Below are 20,414 nucleotides of genomic sequence, written 5' to 3'. Positions count from 1 at the left end.
TCCTTTACCCCCAAACTTTATTCATGTGGCACATTTACAGCAAGGATTGGAATAACTAGACAATGAAAATGCTGGGTTTGCATTATCGGTTGGTTTAACTGGAACACCACACACCATGCAGTCATGTACCGCCAAGTTCAGTGCCTGTATTGCCCTTCTGGCTGCCGTCACCGGCTTCGCTCCAGGCCATGCATGCACGGGCCCGGGGCTGCAGCCTCCCTGCAGGTCAGCGCCCGGATGAGGGCTCCATTCAGCAGGGCCCCGGGGCTGGGTGACACCGGGGGAACGCGCGCCCTCAGCCTGCCCCACGGCTGCCCCCCCAACTGCCCTGGCCGGCCGGGAGCCCACCCAGCCGGAGGGGATGTGCTCGGCAACTCTCAGGCAACAAGCCAGCTGCTGCTGAGCGTCCGCGGGGACCTGCGAGGGGCACAGCATGGCCCGTGGGGACCATGGGCATGTGGGGGCCAAGCCTCAGCTCGGGAACCGAGGGAGGCCGGACGGGGTCGGAGGGGAGTAGGGTCAGGGGCCTGGGGCAATTTGCAGCTCCCCTGCTCGGGTACCTTGGGCTGGGGGCCAGCGCGCGCTGGCACGTCCACCGCCGGCAATGGACGCGGTGCTGCGGCGGGCCTGGCCCCGGTGGAGCTGGAATCGGTCGGCGGGGCCGGGGCAGGGCTGGGCATCCCACCCAGCCCCGCAAGAGGCACGAGCAGACAGGACGGGGATGGGATGGGACACGGCTCCGTGCGGACACTGTCACCTCCCTCCTGCCGCCCGCCCGCCCGCCCGCCGGGCCCCTGCCCCACTGAAGGGAGCCCTCTGGGGCCCCCGCAGCCCACGGTGGGGCTGCCAGAGGCTCTGCAGCGGAGAATACAGGCACTTCACCTTGAACATAAAGAGACGGATCGCGTTTGTCACATACAGGAGTCAGAGAGGGGTTAGTGTTGACTCAAAAAGGGGAAAAGGCGCTCGGGGGAGAGGCGGGGGGGCTGGCGGGGAGGGCGAGGGGCCGTCTTGACGCTGCTGAGCCTCCGTGAGCGCTGCCCGGGTGCGGGCACGCGCCGGCCTCACTGCAGCAGCCGTCGAGGCCTGAAAACATAAAACCAGAGAAAAGAAAGAAGAAGGGAAGGCGGGGACGGCCCATGCCGGGGAGGAGATGGGGGATGCTCTGGCTACAGGGCAGGAGAGGGAGGACGGGGTGGGATATGGAGGGAGGGATGGAAATCGGGAGCCAAAGAAAAAGAACAAACTACGAGTCTAAAATGTGGTGCAAGCGCCCTACGCGGCTGTCCGCTAGCATGGCATAATGTCCGGAGCAGCCCAGAGAGGGAGTCACATCAGGTCTACACAGATTTGCCTTCCCATATATACAACCTCTACTGGAGTTAACAGCTGAAATTGAGATTTTTTGTGTCGGTTCCTCTGGCCTCGGTTGCCGGTTTTTTTTAATGCTGGAGCCCGTCCTCCCCGCCTCGCCGGCGCCGGGCACATGCAGCCCTTGCCTGGCTTGCCTTGGGGATCAAAAGGGTTTGGAGGTCTGCTTGAAGATGAAGCCTCTATGGGCCAGTGTCTTCATGATGTTGGCGATGTTCTTACAGTCGTCTGTGGAGAGAGCACAGAGGTGCCGGGTTAGAGCCACGATCTGACTGGGAGCTGTCGGATCAAGCTCCCAGTCCCACGCCAGGGCTTTGCCCGGAGCTGCACGGCCCCCCGCGTCCCCCTTTGGGGCACACAAGCCCCTGTATCCCCACCAGTCCAGGCACTCTGTCCCAAGTGCCTTACAGTGCTGTGGGGCGAGTGCGGGGTCCCCGGCTCCCCAGCACTGGCCGCTTGCATCCCGGTACGGCCCCGCGCTGCGCTGGGACGGCATCGCCCAGGCTGCTGGCTGACACATCCCTGGGTCCTCCAGGCCGGTGCTTGCCCCACAGCCCATGGGGAGCCGGTGGATGGGGAAGGCAGCGTTCCTGCAAGCTGGACCCATGCTGGCCCCCAGCTCTTGGCCAGCAGCTGCTTCCCTGCAAGCCCAGCCTCCTCTTCCAGCACCCCTGTCCCTCGGTGGCACTGGCCAGCAAAGGGGCTGTCCCCGCACCAGGATGGGGATGGCAGGTGATGCCAGAGCTGCCCTTCACCAGCCAAGCAGGGTCCTCTCCTTCCCCTCACCCTCCTCAGGCAGGGGCTGTGTGGCACCTGGCTCTCTCTGCTTGCCACCGTGGTTTGGGATCGTCCCCATCCCCGCCAGAGCCACCCCTCGGTGCTGCCCCGTGCCCACTGGCCCCAGGATGGCAGGCAGCGGGTGGCCGGGCTGGTGAGCTGCAGCCGTCCCCGGCACGGGGCCATGGTCGAAGCGGGTGCCGGGGGCCGGCCGGCAGCACCGCGACCACCAGCGCAAGTGGTGGCAGGGCGGCGAGCCGGGGAGGGGGAAGGCTCCGGCTGGTGTTATTTACCTGGGACTAAACGCAGGCACCGTTTGCTAAAATAGAAGCTGGGCTTAAATTGATTCCTGGTGTCTATATTTCATGTTGAAAATTGGCTTGTAAATCCATGTTTTGATCTATGAGGGCCGTCTCCTTAAGAAAAAGCAAGAGTAAATGTGTAATTTCTCCCTTGACAGCACACGGCGCAGAGGCGATCCTTCTTCCCGCTCCCCTCCGTTTCGGGACAGCTCCACTCGTTCCGATTACCACTCTTTCTTCCTCGCCCCACGCCTTGATGTCTCCATTTCATTACCGCCCGCCCATTTATCAAGCTGTTACCGTAAGGGTGACTTTGCCCACTTGCGTGTGGCAGCGGGGCCCGGCTGACACGGGGAGAGGGTGCCCCGGGAGGGGGGGCGCAGGCAGGACCCCCCTCTCCCTGCCGCAGCTGGATGGATGTTGTGGTGGAGGGAAGGCTGCATCATTACTGATGTGTAAATGATAAAGAAGCCTCCACATCCATCTCCCAACTGTAAATCCAGGGAGTGCTTTATAATCAAGCTACAGCGATAATAATGTGAAATTAGGTCTCTCTATCAACGGGAGGAGGCCTTTTAATCACGGCTTAAAGGGTGCAAACGCTGTTTATCATAATTGAACTGTATCCGGGCTAATTGTGGCCATATTTCACTGTCTAGGAGACAGCAGGCTGCCTGCTGACAGTGCCGCGTGCCGGATTGAGGGCCCCGTGCAGATGGGCAGCACTGCCCTGCTGCCAGGCGCCTGCCTGCAGGGACGGGGCTGCCAGGCCGCCTTGCTGCTCCCTGCCAGACCAGCAGCCCTGCCCAGCCCCGCTGCGCCCGGTGACCCGGTGGCAAAGCCATCACCCCTCCCCCAGCATCGGTTGGAGGCGCAGGGGGCTTCCCCCACACACAGCTCCCCGAAAGACTGCCCTGAGCTGCTGGGGACCCTCCTGGCTGATGGCCGGCAGTGGGAGAGGTAACGTCCCTGTCAGAGCCATGTGCCTCCCGAGTGTCCCCCCCAGGCCCTCTCATGGCACCCCTTCTCCTCACCGGTGTGCCAGGCCGGGGAAGGGAGCTGGGCATGAGGACAGCCCGATGAAGGAGAGGTGTCCCCAGCCCCACCGGCTGGCGCAGGGGCAGAGACGAGCCCGTCTCTGTGCCTCTGTCCTCTCTGCTGGCCGAGGTGGCACTGATGGCTCCAGAAGGGCCCTGGAGATGACGGGTGTCCTGCCCGGCCAAGCCACAGTGCCAGCTCCTGCTGCCACTTGTTCCCAGTCAAGCAAGCCCCTCACCATCCTTAGGACCCCCTGCTCCATCCGTCTCGCCCCCCGGCCAGCTGAGCCCCCGGGAAACCAGCACCAGACCTGCCCCTGGAGCCAGCTTCCAGTGGGACCTAACAGGTGGCTTGAAAGCTGGGGAAACCGAGGCAGGGGGAGTGCAACCGTCTGCGGCCGAAGTACCCCCACCCCACAGCCAGCCTGGGCCTGGTCCCCCAAAAGAGTAACAGCAAAGCAAATCCTGGCCTCCGAGCTGCGTCAGGCAGGTGGCAGGTGAGCGGCTTGGATTTGAAAGCACAGCCCCGGCCGCTGCCCTTCACCACTCCCAGGCATCCTGTGGCCCACCTCCCTGCCCGCAGCATCGCCCTGGGCTAGTGTGGGCTGCCGGGGCTTGGCTATTGCTCCATATTGCTGAAAGGGAAGCTGCATAGAGACCTGGGGAGCTGCCAAACTGGCAGCGAGACCCCATGGTACCTCCTGGGACCCCCGAGCTGGTTGCCGGGGAGACTCTCTGGGACCGCCGGCTGCTTCCTAAACCCCACCAGCCATCTCCCCAAAGCCCTGATGTGCCCTCGCGCCGGGTGCCAGCGCTGGGAGCTGCCCTGGGCTCTGGGCTACCACCCTGCAAAGCCCGTGGGACCCTGGCGGGTCGGTGCCACCTGCACGCCCGTGCCGGCAGCACCGTCCTCGCCGTCCCAAACGATGCCATGGCCCCCGGGCAGCGGGCGCGCCAAGCTTGTCATAAGTCATTTAGTGAGACTCATTCCAAATCAGCACTAAGGTAAACACGCTTATTATAATTATCCATGTAAAAAAAAAATCAACAACAGCAGAACAACTTTCTAATATGCAATTACAGCCATCTATTGATTTTACAATGTAATCCGCTCCGATTGATTTAATAACACAATTATAGGCTGGCTCTCGGGATATTAGAGTGGGAGATTTTCATAAACTCCAAAGCAAAAAACTAAGCGGCTTTTAAAACAACACAGTCAGATAGCTGTTTGGGGAATTATTAGCAATATGAAATCCTCTAAATCTGGCCGTCGTTACCTTGTGAAAGGAATTTCTATTACAAAAATGGCAATTGACAGCCTAAGAGAGCGCGAACGGGATTGCTTTGCTGCTCTTTCAGTGCTTAATCCATCGCAAAGGTGACCACAGGGCGGGTGACGAGCCGGGTCCGAGGCAGGTGGGGGGGGCATGGGCAGCCCTGCCCACCCTGCACCCCTCAGCCCAGCTCTCCCCGGGGGGGCACGCGGTCACGGCGGGGCTGCCCCAGCACCCAGGCTGGCACCCACCAGTCCCGTCCCATCAGGGTGACCCTGCCTGGGGCCGCGGAGGCTGGCAGGGTGTGGAGCCCCCCCACGATCCCTATCCTGGCACACCTGGCTTGCCCCAGTCCCAGACACCTCCAGGGGCCATCGGGGTGCCCGCCTGCGTCCCCAAGCCTGAGCAGGGAGACGGGGTGAAGGTGGCCCTGCGCCGCTGGCCGGCACAGCTCTGTGGGCGCTGCACAGGCGTGCACACGCACGCACGCCCCCGCTCCCCTCACGCTCGCTCCCTCAATGTATTCCCGACTTTATGGGCACATTTTTCTTGTCAAGCTGACAGGGTTGCTAAGTGGATTTCTCCCTGATATGCGGACGGATTATCACATTACTCCAATGTCCTACACAAACATATTACTTTATATTCAATAGCCCTAATGAATATAAACTGCTTTTTCTTTTTTGGGGGTGGGGGGTAATCTATAGATTTTTAATGAGGGCACTATTAACTCCCTCCTCTTTAAAACAGACTTAGGTGCAGCCTCTGAGTAGAAAATCAATGGTGTTATTGTAGGAATATTGTATATTGATATTGTAATAATAAGATGCAATTGATTTAGGGGTGTTGTGCGGTGTGTGTGAAAGGGGTCAGCCTGGGGTTATCCTGCCTCCTGCAAACAGAGCGGCAGCTCTGCCCTGCCTCCCTGCCCCTCGCCTTGTCGTGCCGCTTCCGAGCATCGCCCCGCGTCCCCCCGCAGCGGCCCCAGGACGGCCGGGGTTGAGCTCGCCCCGAGGCACTGGGTCCTGGCTGCCTCCGGGACCCTCCTTGGCCAGGCTGCCAGTGCAGCGTGGGGTGATGTGCCGCCCCAACCTCGGGGCGCTGGGTTTTAACCCTTCTACCCGGTGTTTTAGCATTACCCACTGCAACACCGCACCGCCTCGACACCCACGTCCCAGCCCTCTCCGTGTCTCACCAACTCTGGCCACAGTGACAGCCAAGGACAGTGGCACATGCACATGCGTGGGGCCGTGGGAGCCCTCTTTTGATTAGGGCTGGAGTTCGCTGCCATTCAGCGTCGCTGGCTGCCCTTGTCCTTGGAGGGGGACAGACATTCCCACCGTGCTCCTCTGCCAGGACGGAGGCAGAAACCCCTCAGCCCGCGGCACTGGGCTCACCACCTGGCGTGCGCCCTCCCTCTGGCCACTGCAAAGCGGCACCGCTGCGAACCCAGGACGAGCTCAAGGATTTCGATGCTGGCCTGCAGCCCAGGCACGATGTGGCCGTGCTGCGGGAACGGGCTGCCAGGAGGAGTGGTGCTCACTCGGGGAGAGCATCACCTCCGCACCCACCCCAGGCACCGGGGAGAAGGGAAGGGGCCACGTCCCCACGTGTGCCGCCCTGCCGGCATTTCCCCCAGCTCTCCCGCCTCCCCACGGGACCAGACTGCCTGGATGCCACCGCCACGGGGGCTCGGAGGGCCGAGCACCGCCGTGACCGCTGTGCGCTGGGCTGAGACACTTGCAGTGCAAGGAGCGATCCTTTCAATCCCGGCAGCCGCCCAGGCGGGCTGTGGGTGGCTGTGGGAGCACAGGGCCCCCCTAAATGTGCTCATTTGGAGGCAGCCCCGCCGCACCTGTGCTACGGCCGGGAAGACAGATCACCCCCGGCCCGAGCTGAGCAGGTCCATATTTAAACTGTCCCCATGCTTTATGGGCTGTACAAGAACTGATGCTCAGGCGACGAGGGGCCATTTGTCAATGTTCTAATGGCAGATCCCTGTTAATGAATAATATCACTGCTGCCTTTGTATAACAGCTCCCTGCAAAGCGGAAACAGGGCCGCCCGGCCACCGCTGCCCTTCGTCTCCCCACTGCCGACCCCAGGTGACAGCAGGTGGCCTTGTGACCGGAGGGAGCCGTGCGGTCCCCATGCAGCCCGGCACTGCTGCCGGCGTCCCCGGCAATCGCAAAGGGGAGCGCTGGGTGCTGTGTCCCCCCAGTGGGCTGTGCTGCTCCCCATGAGTGGGCACGTCCCCAGGAGGGGACAGCCATCAGGGGCAAGGAGTGACAGCGTTTGCCCGCCATGCAGAGCCAGGCTCTTGGGGCCGCTCACCCTGCCTGTGCCGGAGCCAGGAGGGGGCTGTATCTAGTCTGCATCCATCCCCACCATGACAGGCCGGGCGAGCTGGGGACACCGGGATGCCCGGCTGCAGCTGTGACAAGGACACGGCAGAGCACAGAGCTCCCAGCCTGAAGGGAGCCATGGGGATGCCGGGGATGGTCCTGCCGGGCTGCTCCCAAATGAATGGCCTCATAATCCTGCGCGAGGGGAGAGGGGCTCCACGTGCCCCGCACAGCCGGCAGGTATATTAGGTGGAGCTGACAGCGACGTGCAGAATATTAAGAATAACTTACCTCATTATCTGCAATTACGTTACTGCCACACACCTCATTTCTTCACGAAGAAAAGAAAATTAGTTTTATATTGACTTCATCCCAGTGCCTCCCCTGCCTGCCCTGCCACTGAGTGCCCGCACGCGCTCTAAAGAGGGTTTGGACACAATTAATACTTGTGTCCCCCCCACCTGTTGCTGTACCTGTCCCAAGGGGACGGGATGCCCGTCCCACCCCCTGCACACCGGGGTCAGTGAAGCCTCCAAATCTGGCTCACCCTAGCAGGGACACTGGAGCGGGGAGGGCCCGCCTCTGGCAGTTCCCAGGTCTGCAGGGAGGTAACACCGCCGGGCGTCCCCAGGGAGCAGCCAGGCAGATGAGCGCAGCGGAGGGGACCCGTCCTGGCGTTCAACCTGCCACCCCAGGCACCTGCTTCCTCCCACCCGGACTGGCCACCATCACCCCATGGGTGACGGGCCGCTTCCTCCTGTCCCCTGCGCTGGGGACTGGAAGAAGGGTGACCAGATCTGGGTGGCTGGGGACACAGCACCACAAGACACCCGGCTGCTGAGACACCCGCCAGCCCCGCAGGCTGCCGGGTGGCCGGGCACAGGCGATGCCGTGCAGGGGCACCCCGCGATCAGGGGCATCCCAGATGGAGGGGATGGGCAGCTGGGGCTGAGCTCTCTCGCACCATCCCCAACAGCTCCTGGAGCCCACGAGCCCGAAGGGCATCAACACTGCTGGGGCCGAGGGTGGCACAGGGTGCACAGAGCGGTCGGTTTGTCCTCCAGCCCCTGTGACTGTCCCCGCACATCCAGCATCCTTGCAGGCCGGCAGCATCCCTGGGTAAACAAAGCGAGCGCCGCCATCGCCCTGCTCCCGGCCACAGCCACTCACCGGCCGGGAGGGAAGGGGAGCAGCGTGCGCGGCAATACAGGGAAAAAAGCCAATTTCATCTTTATTAGAAGGAGATTTCTCTTTTAGTAATAAGCACACTTCAAATAATTAGCGTGTTTTACGTAATAATGAAATTATGGAAATGCAGGCCACTTATTCAAACAAGTCACCATTACCATATTTTTAAATATTAGACTTAATTAGAGTTTATCACTTCAGAGAAGTACGAGGAGTGGAGATTTTTTTCCTTTACAAAAAAAAAAATCCTCATAAAGTGTTTATTAAGAGCGGGTAAGAAGGGGATAATGATCTGTTTGGAAATTAAGGCAATCAAACATTTAATGCTCTGCACTCCTGTAGGCAAAAGCATTCAAATGAGTCAATTATACATCCATTATCCAGGCACGATTAAACAAGGCAGGACGGGGAATTTGTCCTCCGCATCATGCGATTGTCGCGAGGACTTATGTCCACTTAAAGGCAGCTAATAAAACACTAAACTTGGGGAAGAAGAGGAAGGGAGGACTGAGAAAAAGGAAGAAAGGGGGAGAGAGGCGGCGGGTCAGTGGGACCGCGGAGGGGCGAGGGTGGGAGGTGGGTAAGGATGGAGCCATGTCTGCATCCCGGTCCTTCATAAATCAAAGTAATTAAGTTAACATGAAAATCAACTTCACCATCCCGTTAAATTACAGCATTTGCATATTAGGACTCAAATGAAGTAGGTAGCGGGCGAGGGGGGTGGGAGGGGAGGAGGGAGTGGGGGGGTCAGGGGAGAAGGATGGGGGGGACGCGCACCAAAAAGGGAACCATTTATTACGGCGAATAACTAATTTCAGAATTTATAGCGCTGGATTTTCGTTCCCGTGCCATTTATATTACAGAAGGAAATTAAGGGGCGGGCAGGAGGCTGGCTGGACATCTTTCTGCGTTATTGCTTGTCTGCCATTTGCAAATCATTATTAATTGTGGCCCGTGTCGCTGGTGCAGCAGGGCAGGGTGCCTGGACAGCCAGAGCAGACACACATATCTCTTCATCAGGACCCCAGCCGCTAGCCCTGGAGAGCCAATTACCCCTCCCTGATTGGTATCAGATAAGGAGGGAATTTTTACAAATTAGGGAATAAATAGAATTTCCACACGTGGAGCAGGGAGGGCTTGAGAGGCAGTAATGAAAAACGATACATCACCATCAGCCAGACAACCCTATTCATACGCCGATGCATTACGCTCACTACTCATAATCCCGCCGAGTGACAGACAGCCGCCGAGCCGGCCGAGCCGGAGGGGAGCGCATCCCGCCGGCCAGCCGGCTCCGAAGCACGGCCTCCAGCCACCAGCACCCTCGCGGCAGCCTAGGAAGGTCTCCCCTCCGCTGGCCCTGTGGCGCAGCCTCTGCCGCGGCCTTGCTGGCTGCACACCGCCTGCTTGCCACCCCTCGGCTGTGTGGGTGGTGGGGACAGACCTCCTGGCAGGGGTGACTCCGCGCGGGAGACGTCCCTGCTCTCCTGCCCGCAGGAGGAGCCCAGCAGGACGAGCCTCCAAACTTGGCCCCGAGTTTGGCGGTTAAAGTCGGCAGCCGGGCACCCAGCTGCACCCCAGCCTCTCACCTGACTCCCGCGTCCCCGCGGGTAAAGCACATCTTCCCCAAAATTATCCAGCCCAAACCATGCCCTCAAGAAGACTCCCCCCCTCCCTTGGCTCATAGCAGTATCCTGCTATTACAAGATCCCCTACCTAATTTCTGGCAAGGATATGCCTTTTTGTACTATTCAGCCCCCAAATCATCCCCGCAGGTCTCAGCTCGACTGCTCAGCCAGCCCTGGGTCCCCCTGCACCAGCGGGCTCCGTGTCACCTTGTGAGCAGTGCTAGGGCTCGAGGACGGGGGAGGCAGCGCTGGCTCCAACCAGCCACAGGAGCAAAGGATGCGCTCCTGCATGGCTCTGCTCCATGGCTCGGGTTGGGGCACCTCCATCCCCCCGTGATTTGCCGCCAAGGCAGCCTCAGTGCCAGCCCTCGCCCAGGGCGGACCCCAGAGCCGCCGGCCAGCTGTGTCCCCTGAGCTGGGGCATCCACTTTCAGACCCCGGCAGCTCCCTGTGGCAGCACAGTCCTTTGCCCTGGGCTGTGATGGAGCTGGATGGCCCTGGGGACACTGCTGGCACCCAGCTAACGGGGCCCTGGCACGTGGCCGGCCTCGGAAAGAGCAAATCCTCGAAGTGTGGGGACCCCGCTGACATTCGGGAGCCCAGTTTGTGCCGTACTCCCCAGCGTCGGAGCCGCGCGCCTCTGCACCCATAATTAGCTCTCCCTTACGACAAGCACGTCACTAAACAAAATGCTCGGCAGGAGATCAATCTCGCCTGTAAGTCACGCAGCCTTTAATTTATTCAGCATACAATGTCGCTCCACCGCTGGCTTCCTGTAATTTATACCGTACACTGTCGTGTATTATTTAACTCGTCTGAGTGTTTTACAGCTCGCCTGAAAGTCGCCGTGCAAAATAAAGTCAGGGCTGGGTTACTGGTGAAGTGCAGGGAGGATGCAAGCTGCCCCCTTGCTCTGGGCCTGCTACGGGGCTCGGGGACAAGGTGACGGTGACAAGTTCCCACAGAAGTTGGTGGCTCAGGATCCCCCTCTCTGGGGCTCTGTGGGTGGGAATGGGAATGGGACATGGGTCCCCACAGGAGCCCAGTAAACCGCACGCTCCAATGCTGGTGCTTCCTTAGAGGAGGAGGGAGGAAAGGATGGCGGCGGGAGGAGAGGGCAGCAGGACTCCTGCCTGCTGGGGCTGGGGTGACTGGGGATACCCAGCTGGACTTGGGGATGGGACAGGGCAGAGATGCTGTCGGCACCTACTCCTCCCGGCTGCGCTAGATGCCGGGGATGGCCAGGCTGGTGCCTGGCCCTCTCTGCAACATGGATGGAGGGTCCCTGCCCACAGGCGCTGCTCGAAACCAGCCAGAGACGCCAGAGCAAAGTGCAGTGAGGGAGATGGCTGGGAGCCCCACGGGGTGGCTCAGCAGATGCAACAGCCTCATCTCCTGGACTAGCCTGGGCAGACTGTAGGGCTGCGGGCAGCTGCCAGAGGGGGACAGGGCAGGCGGGGGAGGTGAGCGAGCAGCAGCACTGCCGGCGTGTCCAGCCTGACCAGTACCAGAGCAAGAGAGAAATCCAGGGGATGGGTGGGAGATGGAATGCTGCTGCAGCCATGCTGCCCAGCCCACGGCCCATCACCCCCACGGCTCTGCCTTTGCCTTGCCTGCACAGCCGGTACTGTTGCTGCTACTGGAGCGGGTCCCTGGGGATCCCGGGGGGCGCTGGTGGGAGCAGGCAGCCCTGCCGGGGTGATGGGGCTTCATTCCACAGGCAGAGTGCTGGGGGCTGCCCCATCGCCCCTTCTCCCGGTGCACACCCCGGAGCGGGCAGAGGGCGGGCAGGCAGCGTGCGGTGGGATGGCTCCTTCCTGGCCTCTCCAGCAGGACACACGGCAGCGGCAGCCAGGCCCTGAGAGCAGGAGGGAGGTCCTACCCAAAACTGGGGTAAGGACTGGGGCTAGACTGGGCTGAGAGCCGGCTGGTAGCTGGTGCAGCCACTCCGAGCAACTCACCTAGAGCTTGTCTTTGGCCGTGCAGCTGGATGGAAACAGGCAGTGATGTAGAGCTGGATATCCTCCACAGGGAAGGTTAAAACCTCTGTTCAGTGTAAAGTTGCCATATCTAAGCACTTATGATCACGATATTGGCTATGTGGCTAGTTTATTCCAGGCTGTTAAAGGCAGCAGTAGTTAGTTATCCACAGATAAAGGGAATTTGGCTCCCCTGACGCCTTTTCTCCCTGTGGTGAAGGCATGCCTGGCCAGAGCTGGGTGCTTGTGGTGTGTAACTCACCCGATGGTCCCTGCCAGAGCCAGCACCAGGGCTGGGCACGCAGATGCTCGGCATGGCAGGGATGGTGGCTCTGGTTCTGCTGTGTGGGAGCTACGGGGACAGACATGGGAGATGTTGTCTCCCTGCCCCTGACTGATGCTGCTGGGGGCCAGGAGGTCCCCAGGCTGCAGGGAGCAATTCAGTCTGCCTTCCCGCTGGTCCCCAGCGCTGGTGCAGGTGTCCCTGCCTCCCACATCCCCTCCACATGCTGTCATGCCTCTGCCATGCCCTGCTCTGACAGAAGGTTTATTTAGGGCAGCAGAAGGCCAAACCGCTCTGGGGTTTTGCAGGACATTTTGAGCCCCGCAAGCCCCCCGCCACCGCCTGGCTGTTGGCTCTGCTCCGCATCCAGCTCCTGACACCCAGTCCCACCACTGGGATTGGGACCCTAATTAGGGAGAAATTTCAAGGGAGAAATGAGAGAGTTTACAAAGCCGAGTTTCTCCTGCCTGCAAGTGACATGAGGTGTCAGAGAAAGGAAATAAAAGGCAAGGATGCAATTCCAGTGCCGCCGAGAGTGTGTGGCGAGTCCTAATGGAAAGTTCTCCTGCTCTTTAAAGCTTGGTCAGATGGCCTAGTTATTGCTTTAAAAGGACCCAGAATCAAACCACGGTGCCGCACTCGAAGCCTTCAAATAAAGCGAGCTGTGTTTCTGCAGGTCCAGCGAGGCAGAGGCAGGCGATTACACAGAGAAGGGCAGGTCTCTTTATCTTGGAGGGAGACCTACCTATTTTTAAACATTAGCTCCAAATCAGCAGCTCACCTCTTTGTCTCACACAAACCCTCTCTCGCTTTCTGGAGGAGAGATCAAACGCCAGCCCTGCTGCCATTGTTTCTCTCCCAGCGAGATGGATGCGGGACTGTAATCTTCCCACAAAGCCGCATGCTTCAAAGGCATCAAAAGTGCTTATTAAAAGTCCTAGGAAACTAATTTAATAACATCCCAAAGGGCTGGAAAAATCAGCACAGGCAGCTCAAAATATAACCTGGCGAGGGAGACGGGCCCCTGTTTGACACAACTCTGTCTGTGGGCGGCTGCACGTGGGGCCGGGGTGCTTCGGCACGCAGACCTGCCCCGCTCCCTGTGGCGTGACCGCCCCGCTACTGCCCGCTCTCCTGCCGGGGACGCAGCTGGGCAAGCATGGTGGACCCTGCCCCGATGGCACTGCCACCACAGCTCACGCGGGACTGTGTCCCCACCAAGGGCTTTGCTGGGCCAGAGGCATCCTCGCATGGTGGGGACAGAGTCCATCTGTCCACCCCGGCTCTGCTCCCCTTGTCGAGCTGAAGAGCCCTGCACCATCCCGGAGGCAGGATTTCAGGCTTGCCTCTGAAACATGAAAAGCACCGGGCGGCCTTTGCCGGCCACCTTGGCGGCTGCTGGAGCGGTGGCTTTGTGCAACGCTCACCCAGACTGCTGGGCTGGAGGGAGCCACACACGAGGCAGACGCATGCCGGGCCCGTACATGGTGCAGACAGGGATGTCAGCCAGACCTACGAAGCCACATCAGAGAGACCCGTGCGCTATGTGTGAGACAGACCTGCACGTCGCCCGCAGGGATGGGCTGACGTATGTGCAGCAGGCACGTGCTCACAGCCACAGCGGCACGAGGGCTGTGCTCCCCTGCATCCCCCAGAGCTGGTCCCTGCTCCCAGCCCGCGCCGTGCCACATGTGGGACCCCGGGGCTGTGTCCCACCTGAATGGCGCAGGCTCCTGCGGAAAGGGGCAGGGGATGGAAATTAACGCTCCAGCCTCCGTCTCATCCTGCCCATTAGCGGGGCTGTTCTACTCCGGATCATTAAATATGTATATCTTATTACACGCCTTGTTACAGTATTGAGCTCTATTGACTGATAATAAATTCCAAGCATCATCCTGGTCATAAATTTATCTGGAGATGATGAAGACTCAATAATCTAGTCATGCAGATAATATGATAGGGCCTTAAAAAAGATCATTACATTATATGTCAAAATTAAAAGTGAAATACACTTTATTAACACTGTTTCCACACTCGGGGCCATTACTTGTTATATCCCCTCCTGCCCTCCCACCCACCCCGCACACTGTCCCTTGGGTGAGCCAGGGAAGGCGAGATGAGGCAGAGCTGCCACAGCTCTACCCTGGCAGGAGCCTGGCAGAGTGGTACGGGGGGGTGGCAGACGGCAGAGATGGTCACGCTGGGACTTTCCAGCTTGACCCCAAGGATGCAGGGCTCTGCCCGGTACAGCACCGCTGCCCTGCCCATCAGGCAATGGCCTCTGAGCATCTCCAGGTGTCTCAACAAGCTCCCATGCCTGGTGCCACTCACTGCCTGCAGGCAGCCCTCAGCAGGGCCCAGCTGTAGCCACCAGGACAAAGGGCAGTCTTGTCCCCGACCCCCTGCAGCTTCAGGTCTCCTGAGAAAGCTGCCCACCCATCGGGGTTTACCCAGCAGCTCCCACCAGAGAGCACCCCTCGCTTGGGCTCCGGCAAGCTGCAGAGCAAGGACGGGGGTCCCTGCTTGTGCCCGGCTGCACTGTGGTGTGGCACAGGCAGGCGGGGAGCCAAAATGGGGACGTGGGTGTCCCCTCTGAGAGAGGAGGGCTCCCAGCAGGCTCCTGGTGCCCAGGTGCCAGTCTCACCAAGCTGCCCCTTGGCAGGACGGTGAGGGCCGGGCAGCTCCCGGCCACCCTCCCCGGGGACCGGGGCTCGGCCCCCTCCTCCCGCAGACCCTCCAAAGCCATTCCTCTCCTTTAACAAGAAGGTCACAGCCATTTAAACTCCTCTGATGAGGGCAGGCGGCTCACGCTCCTCCTGCCTGGCGGGGCCGGCCTGGCCACGCTCCCGCCTGCAGATCAATGGCACGCGGCAAGTTTAAAGCGTCCCCCCCGGCCCCCCTTCCCTCCGCCACTTTCCTCTCCAGACACGCAAGGTGACGAGCGCTGGGGGGGCCCGTGGATCGATGCCGCGACACGGATCGGCTGCCGGGAAAAACCAATCGCGGAGCAGATGGAAACCGACTTCTTCTTGTATCTGCCCGGCTCTTGCCGGGATAGATTGGCTGGAGAAATCCGATGGCGAGAGGAGACAAAGGGGGAGGCGATGGGGAGAGGAGGAAAGGGCTGATAATGCTCCTGCCACGGCCGCTCTAATCTGTGACAGCCTGAGGATTTGCTGAAAACCATTATCACATTGCTCTCCCTTCTCTTGTCCCTGATAAAGCCCCGGCTAATCTGTTTGTTGCAGGTATTGAACGAATGCATTTAGCGAAACAAGGGGTGTGTGCACGCCTCCCTGCCCATGGAGCAAATTTTTTTTCCCTGTGCCTCTGGCCCTGCTGGGGGGCGAAGGGGGAGCAGGGAGGGCAGGGATGGTTTCCGCAGGCAGTCGGGACCGGGCACCCTGCTGTGGGTGCAGGCTCTGCCCCACTGGGCCATGCCATGGGCAGAGGTGCCGTGCCTGGTATGGGGAAAACATCTCCACCAACCGCCCTTTGCGAGTTTTCGTGAGCTTTTCTTTAGGCACTGCATTTCATCTTCATAACGCAACTCGTGGAGGGCGGCGAGCGAAGCCCTGGGGCCGGTGGGCGATGCGGCGGTGCTGTGGCACATCCCAGCCAGGAGCACTGCTGCAGCCCACCTCGCACCCAGCCGCGCTCCCGCGGGGCAGAGCAGTCGCGTTGGGGGGACGCAGGGGTTCTGCGCCGTGGAAATGGCTCTCGGGACCCTGTCCACCGGAGCTCGGTTTGGCTCATGCCTGCCTGTCCCGGTGCTGACCTCGGCCCTCCCCTTGCGTTAGGCTCTTTCTTCAGGGAGCAGAGATAATTCAGTGGCTGTGAAAGCCCAGACCCAGGGCTCCCGCAGCTGCCTGTTACAAACAGTTCTAGTGGAACATTAATTATAGTAATTTAGCCGTGGAACACTAACTGCAGCCAGTGCAATAGCATTCAGTACATTAGTGGCTATAACCCACTCCTTAAAAAAGACATTTGGCTACTGACAGCTGATAAAATGAGTTGTGAAGCATAACCAAAGGGAAAAAAAAAAATCAGAAGCGTGCTGGGAGCGAGCCATGGGGTGGCTGGGTGGGGGGGCAGCACCCCACGGGGTGCCAGGGGGCAGGGGGGATGCAGGTGGAGGGGCAGGAGGCAGCGGGGGGCTGCAGCAGGCACCCTCCTGCCCGCCACGTGGCACATGGGCCGGTGGGCTCCCCGTGCCGCAGGCAGGGCTCGGCAAGGCGGGGGGCGCGGGGCCGCATCTCGGCAGTATGTCAAACAGAAGGACATTTCCTTCTATCTCCCAGCCGCCGCCCCAGGGCACAATCCACCTACATTCAATCTTTACTCCACTACACATGTTTCCTTTCCAGCTTCGGATTATTTTTTATCATCAAATTACCGTGGCGATAAGATGGAGTAGATGTGATAGCGAGCAGAGCGCCCGCCCTCCCCTCTCCCCCCTGTTCCCCGGCATCCCTCCTCCCTCCGCCACCCCCAGCCTCCCGGCTCTGAGCAGGCGGGGGGGGTTATCCAAATGTCAGGGGGTGAGGAGAGACCCCTCGGCAGCTGGATTTGCCGGCTGGGACCAAACCGCGGCTGGCAGCGACCACCTGGGTGCAAGCAGGCAGCAGCTGCCGCACAGCTTGGGTACCCACCAAGCTGGCTCGCAAAACTTGCGGGGTACCCTGCCGTGGCGTGGGACTTCGCCAGCAGCCATGCCACGGCAGAGCCGGAGCCGAGCATCCGCTCCCCACTGCTCTGCCACAGCACCCTGACTCCCCCGCTGCACCCAGTGCCTCAGCCCGGCACCGGAGGTGTGACAGCCCGGTGACACCAGCGAGGCGGCAGGGACACAGGGAGCCCCGGTGCAGGGGTGGCCAGGAAAAGTGCAGCCGTGCCGTTACAAGCCCGAGCAGCGCCGTGAGGTCCTGCTGTGATGAATCCTCCCCATCTCCTTGTTTACTCCAGTCTGCAACAAATGAGTCCCTGCCCGTCCAGGAATAGCTCATCCGGAGGAATGCTCTTTCAGGCCTCTCCCTCTAATCCCTATTAATTTAAATAATGCTCAGCCACTCTTCTCAAACTATTTATTATTTATCAGGTTTGTTTATTTGTAGCTAACAGGTAGCGCTCAGCATGCATCCCCAGCACGGGGACAGGGGCCGTTCATCACACTGGCTCCCCCGCCATCCACCATCCGTCAATTACTCCTGCTTCCTTTAATTAGTAATGAGGACTAATATCTCTGCCTGGGATGGTGGCTGGAGCGGAACTTCCCTCCGGTGGCATCCGAGCAGCACAAGGGAGGGAATGAAAAATAAATACCTGCACCAGGCTGCTGCTGCTGCTCCTGGACGAGCAGGGGTGCTCGCCAGCCCCCATGCACCCCTTCCTGGGGGGGGGTCCAGTCCCTGGCAGCTCCCCAAGTGTCCCCTGTACACCAGAGGCTCCTGCCCAGCAGGGCAGGGGAGGTGATGCCAGCCAGGTCCTGATCCATGGGTGCCCTTTCCCACACGGCAAGGCCATCCCAAACCACGGGGGATCCCCTGCCGAGCCCCAGCTGCTGAGCTCTGCGTGGGTATCGGCAAGGGGAAGCCTAAATTAAATGCCCATTAGAGCCTCTGGCCTTGCCTGGAGGTCCTGGGGAGCTCTGTATCAGAACATGCCATCCAGAGGCAGCCTAATAGCGAAGGCAGCACATGATATAAATGGAGCCCCTTTGATTTATTGACTGGGAGAAGTTTTTACACGATAGCCCATTAAGACGGACGGCTCTGTTTACAGCCAGGCCATCTAGCTATAGGGACCCTGAACTGGATGGTGTGTTTTGCTATTGCTCTTCAGGCAGACATCTCATTAAGGGGAACAGCATATGGAGCTCTCTGGATCTATACTTCACGAGTCCTGAGGGAGGCTTTTACCATTTTTAATAAGCAGGCAAGGTTAGCAAACCTGCAACGTGGTGACCTCCCCTCCCCGTGCGATGGATCTCCCTGAAACGCAGAGAGCTGGACTCACCGGGTGCACGCGGGACTCCATAAATCACCTCCTCGCTGCCAGCCAGGGAAACCGGCCAGGGAGGACGGGAAGGGGGGTTCCGGACCAGGCAACGCCACTTTCCGAAATGCAGTGGCGGCACATGGCTCAGCCGAACGTGCCGGGGGCAGGCAGCTTGGTGGGGAGCGGTGCGGAGCATGCCCCTGCCCAATGTGCCAGCAGGGTGACGGGCAGCACGTGGGCGGCTCAGCCGGCAAAGGTGCTTTAAGGAGAGAGCGTTAACACGATAGCCGCAGGGCAGGAAACGAAACCCCCAGCTGGCTGTCGAGGGGGGATTATTCCGTATTCAGTAACACGGCTATTGAGAAGAACAAGTAATCTCTGGCAAAGACCTCCGGCTCTTCTCTGATCTGATAAAGCCCTGCAGCCTACAAGCAAGCTGGCCCCTGCACGGGCTGCCAGAGCTGGATGCCATGGGCCGGGGCTGCCGGAACCGGAGGGCAGGAGGACAAGCGGGGAGGCAGGCACGTGGGGCAAGCCGTTGAGGGATGGGGTGGACATGCTGCAAACAGATTGCCCGGGACACCTTTCCAAAGCAAAAGGGCTTGTGCAAGATTTGGGTGCCCCTGCTCAGGCACTACTCACACGGCCAGGTACAGCAGCACAGACATACAGCCTCAAGGCAGCGGGTAACACATGCTTAAGGGCAGAGCTCCCACCATCTCCTCCTGGCCCAGGTACATGGCTGTGCACCTACCCACTCCCCAACAACGGCAATCTGGCTCTTGCCCATCAGCCAGACCTTAAATCCCTGTTTTTCACTCCTGCGGTACCAGCTAAGCACTATAACCGTCACCAATCATTGGCATTTAACTTACACATCTAAACTTCACACCATGGAAAAACCTGCCAGAAAAGCAGGAGACTGAGAACATGATTGTTTCCTTTCAAGAAGTCTGCCTGGCTCTGGTTGGGAAAAAGGGAAGGCAGAGAAGGACAAACGGACAGACACAGCGGCATATTTGGGTCTCTTCCCAGCAATTCTCTCACAAACAGTCTGAGCATCTTTGAAATGAAATTTTGTAGGCGATTAGCTCACAATGTGAACTTAATTGCTTTTGGTATTTAAAAAACCCCATTAAATTAAATGGCCGAGATATTGAGGCTTAAGCAATGGCTGCTTCCAATGCACAGTAACTACCAGCCTCATTACTGGGACGCCAATTCCAGCGGCAGAAGGCGCAGACCCATGCGACGTGACCGGTGCGGCTCTAACGCTGCCTCCCAGCTCACAGCCCCTGGGTGAGAGGGTCATCAACAGCAGTGAGAGGATGGCTCAGAGCAAGGCTGGCACAGAGCAGCAGCCCAACAGCGTGCTGGGCTCCTGGTTGCCCAAAGCACAAGTGTTGGACCAGACAAGCCAGACCTGGGGGTCTGGAAGCCAAGGGAGTATCGGGCGCCTTCAGCTTGATGAGAGGAGCGGCCAGAATGGCACAGTCCCACACTGCAGGACACCTGGGTCCTGCTCTGCCAGGACATCAGGGTGACCTCCACCGAGCCGCTTTGGTCCCCGTTCCTCGGGGATCCTGTGGAGCTCACACTGCCCGCACTCGGAAAGTGGCGGGTGCGCAGCTCCTGCAAGTGACTATTAAGTGATATGAGCCCAGCTGGTACCGCTTTTCCCTGGGGACAGCCCCAAAGCTGGCACCTTGCACCTCTTTATGCCAGCGCCGTGCAAAGGAACCCTCCTCTGCCACAGAGCCGGCAGCACTGCCCCGCTTTGCATTTAGTGCTGTAATACAATAGAGCGGCCAACGGTAGTGCTTTCACCTTACTTTACTTGTTTGTTTAAATTATTTACACTCCTCAGATGCAAGATTGCTCTCCAAAAGGAGCATCCTTTTGGCTGCTGCAGCTTTAAAATGACTTGCATCCATCACTCAATCGCTTTCAGGTCAAACACACGCTCCCGACTTAATGACCACATTTCCGCAGCAACAAATCTGTCACTGCTGTTTGTTTAAAGCCAACAATCTGTAGGAGCACTGTGTGCAAGGATTGAATTAACTCAGCATCTGAATGACTGTGGTGCCAGATCATTCAAATTGCACCTTTCCTAAGATCTTCCAGCAATGTTAATTAATGTTCCTTGGGTGATGTGCAACATGCTGCAGTGCACAGGGCTGCTGGAGAGAGCAAAGCCTGATCCCTGTGGGTCTGGGGCCTCAGG

At 59.5% G+C, this 20,414-nt stretch overlaps 1 protein-coding gene across 4 annotated transcripts in view; it reads right to left on the bottom strand.

The window, feature by feature from the left end:
• ERI3 (ERI1 exoribonuclease family member 3) overlaps nucleotides 1-20,414 on the bottom strand; it is a 137,975-nt gene continuing 117,561 nt past the window's right edge. For all 4 annotated transcript variants that reach the window (XM_076340356.1, XM_076340359.1, XM_076340357.1 and 1 more), the window contains one exon: nucleotides 1-1,599. In XM_076340356.1, the coding sequence (XP_076196471.1) occupies nucleotides 1,517-1,599 (83 nt within the window). In that variant the 3' untranslated portion in view covers nucleotides 1-1,516. The remainder of the gene's footprint in view (nucleotides 1,600-20,414) is intronic.

This window comes from Aptenodytes patagonicus, chromosome 5 (genome assembly GCF_965638725.1).
Source record: "Aptenodytes patagonicus chromosome 5, bAptPat1.pri.cur, whole genome shotgun sequence".
NCBI classification, from domain to species: domain Eukaryota; kingdom Metazoa; phylum Chordata; class Aves; order Sphenisciformes; family Spheniscidae; genus Aptenodytes; species Aptenodytes patagonicus.
The sequence above is the reverse complement of the archived record's forward strand: the minus strand, read 5'-3'. Positions and strand labels throughout refer to the sequence as shown.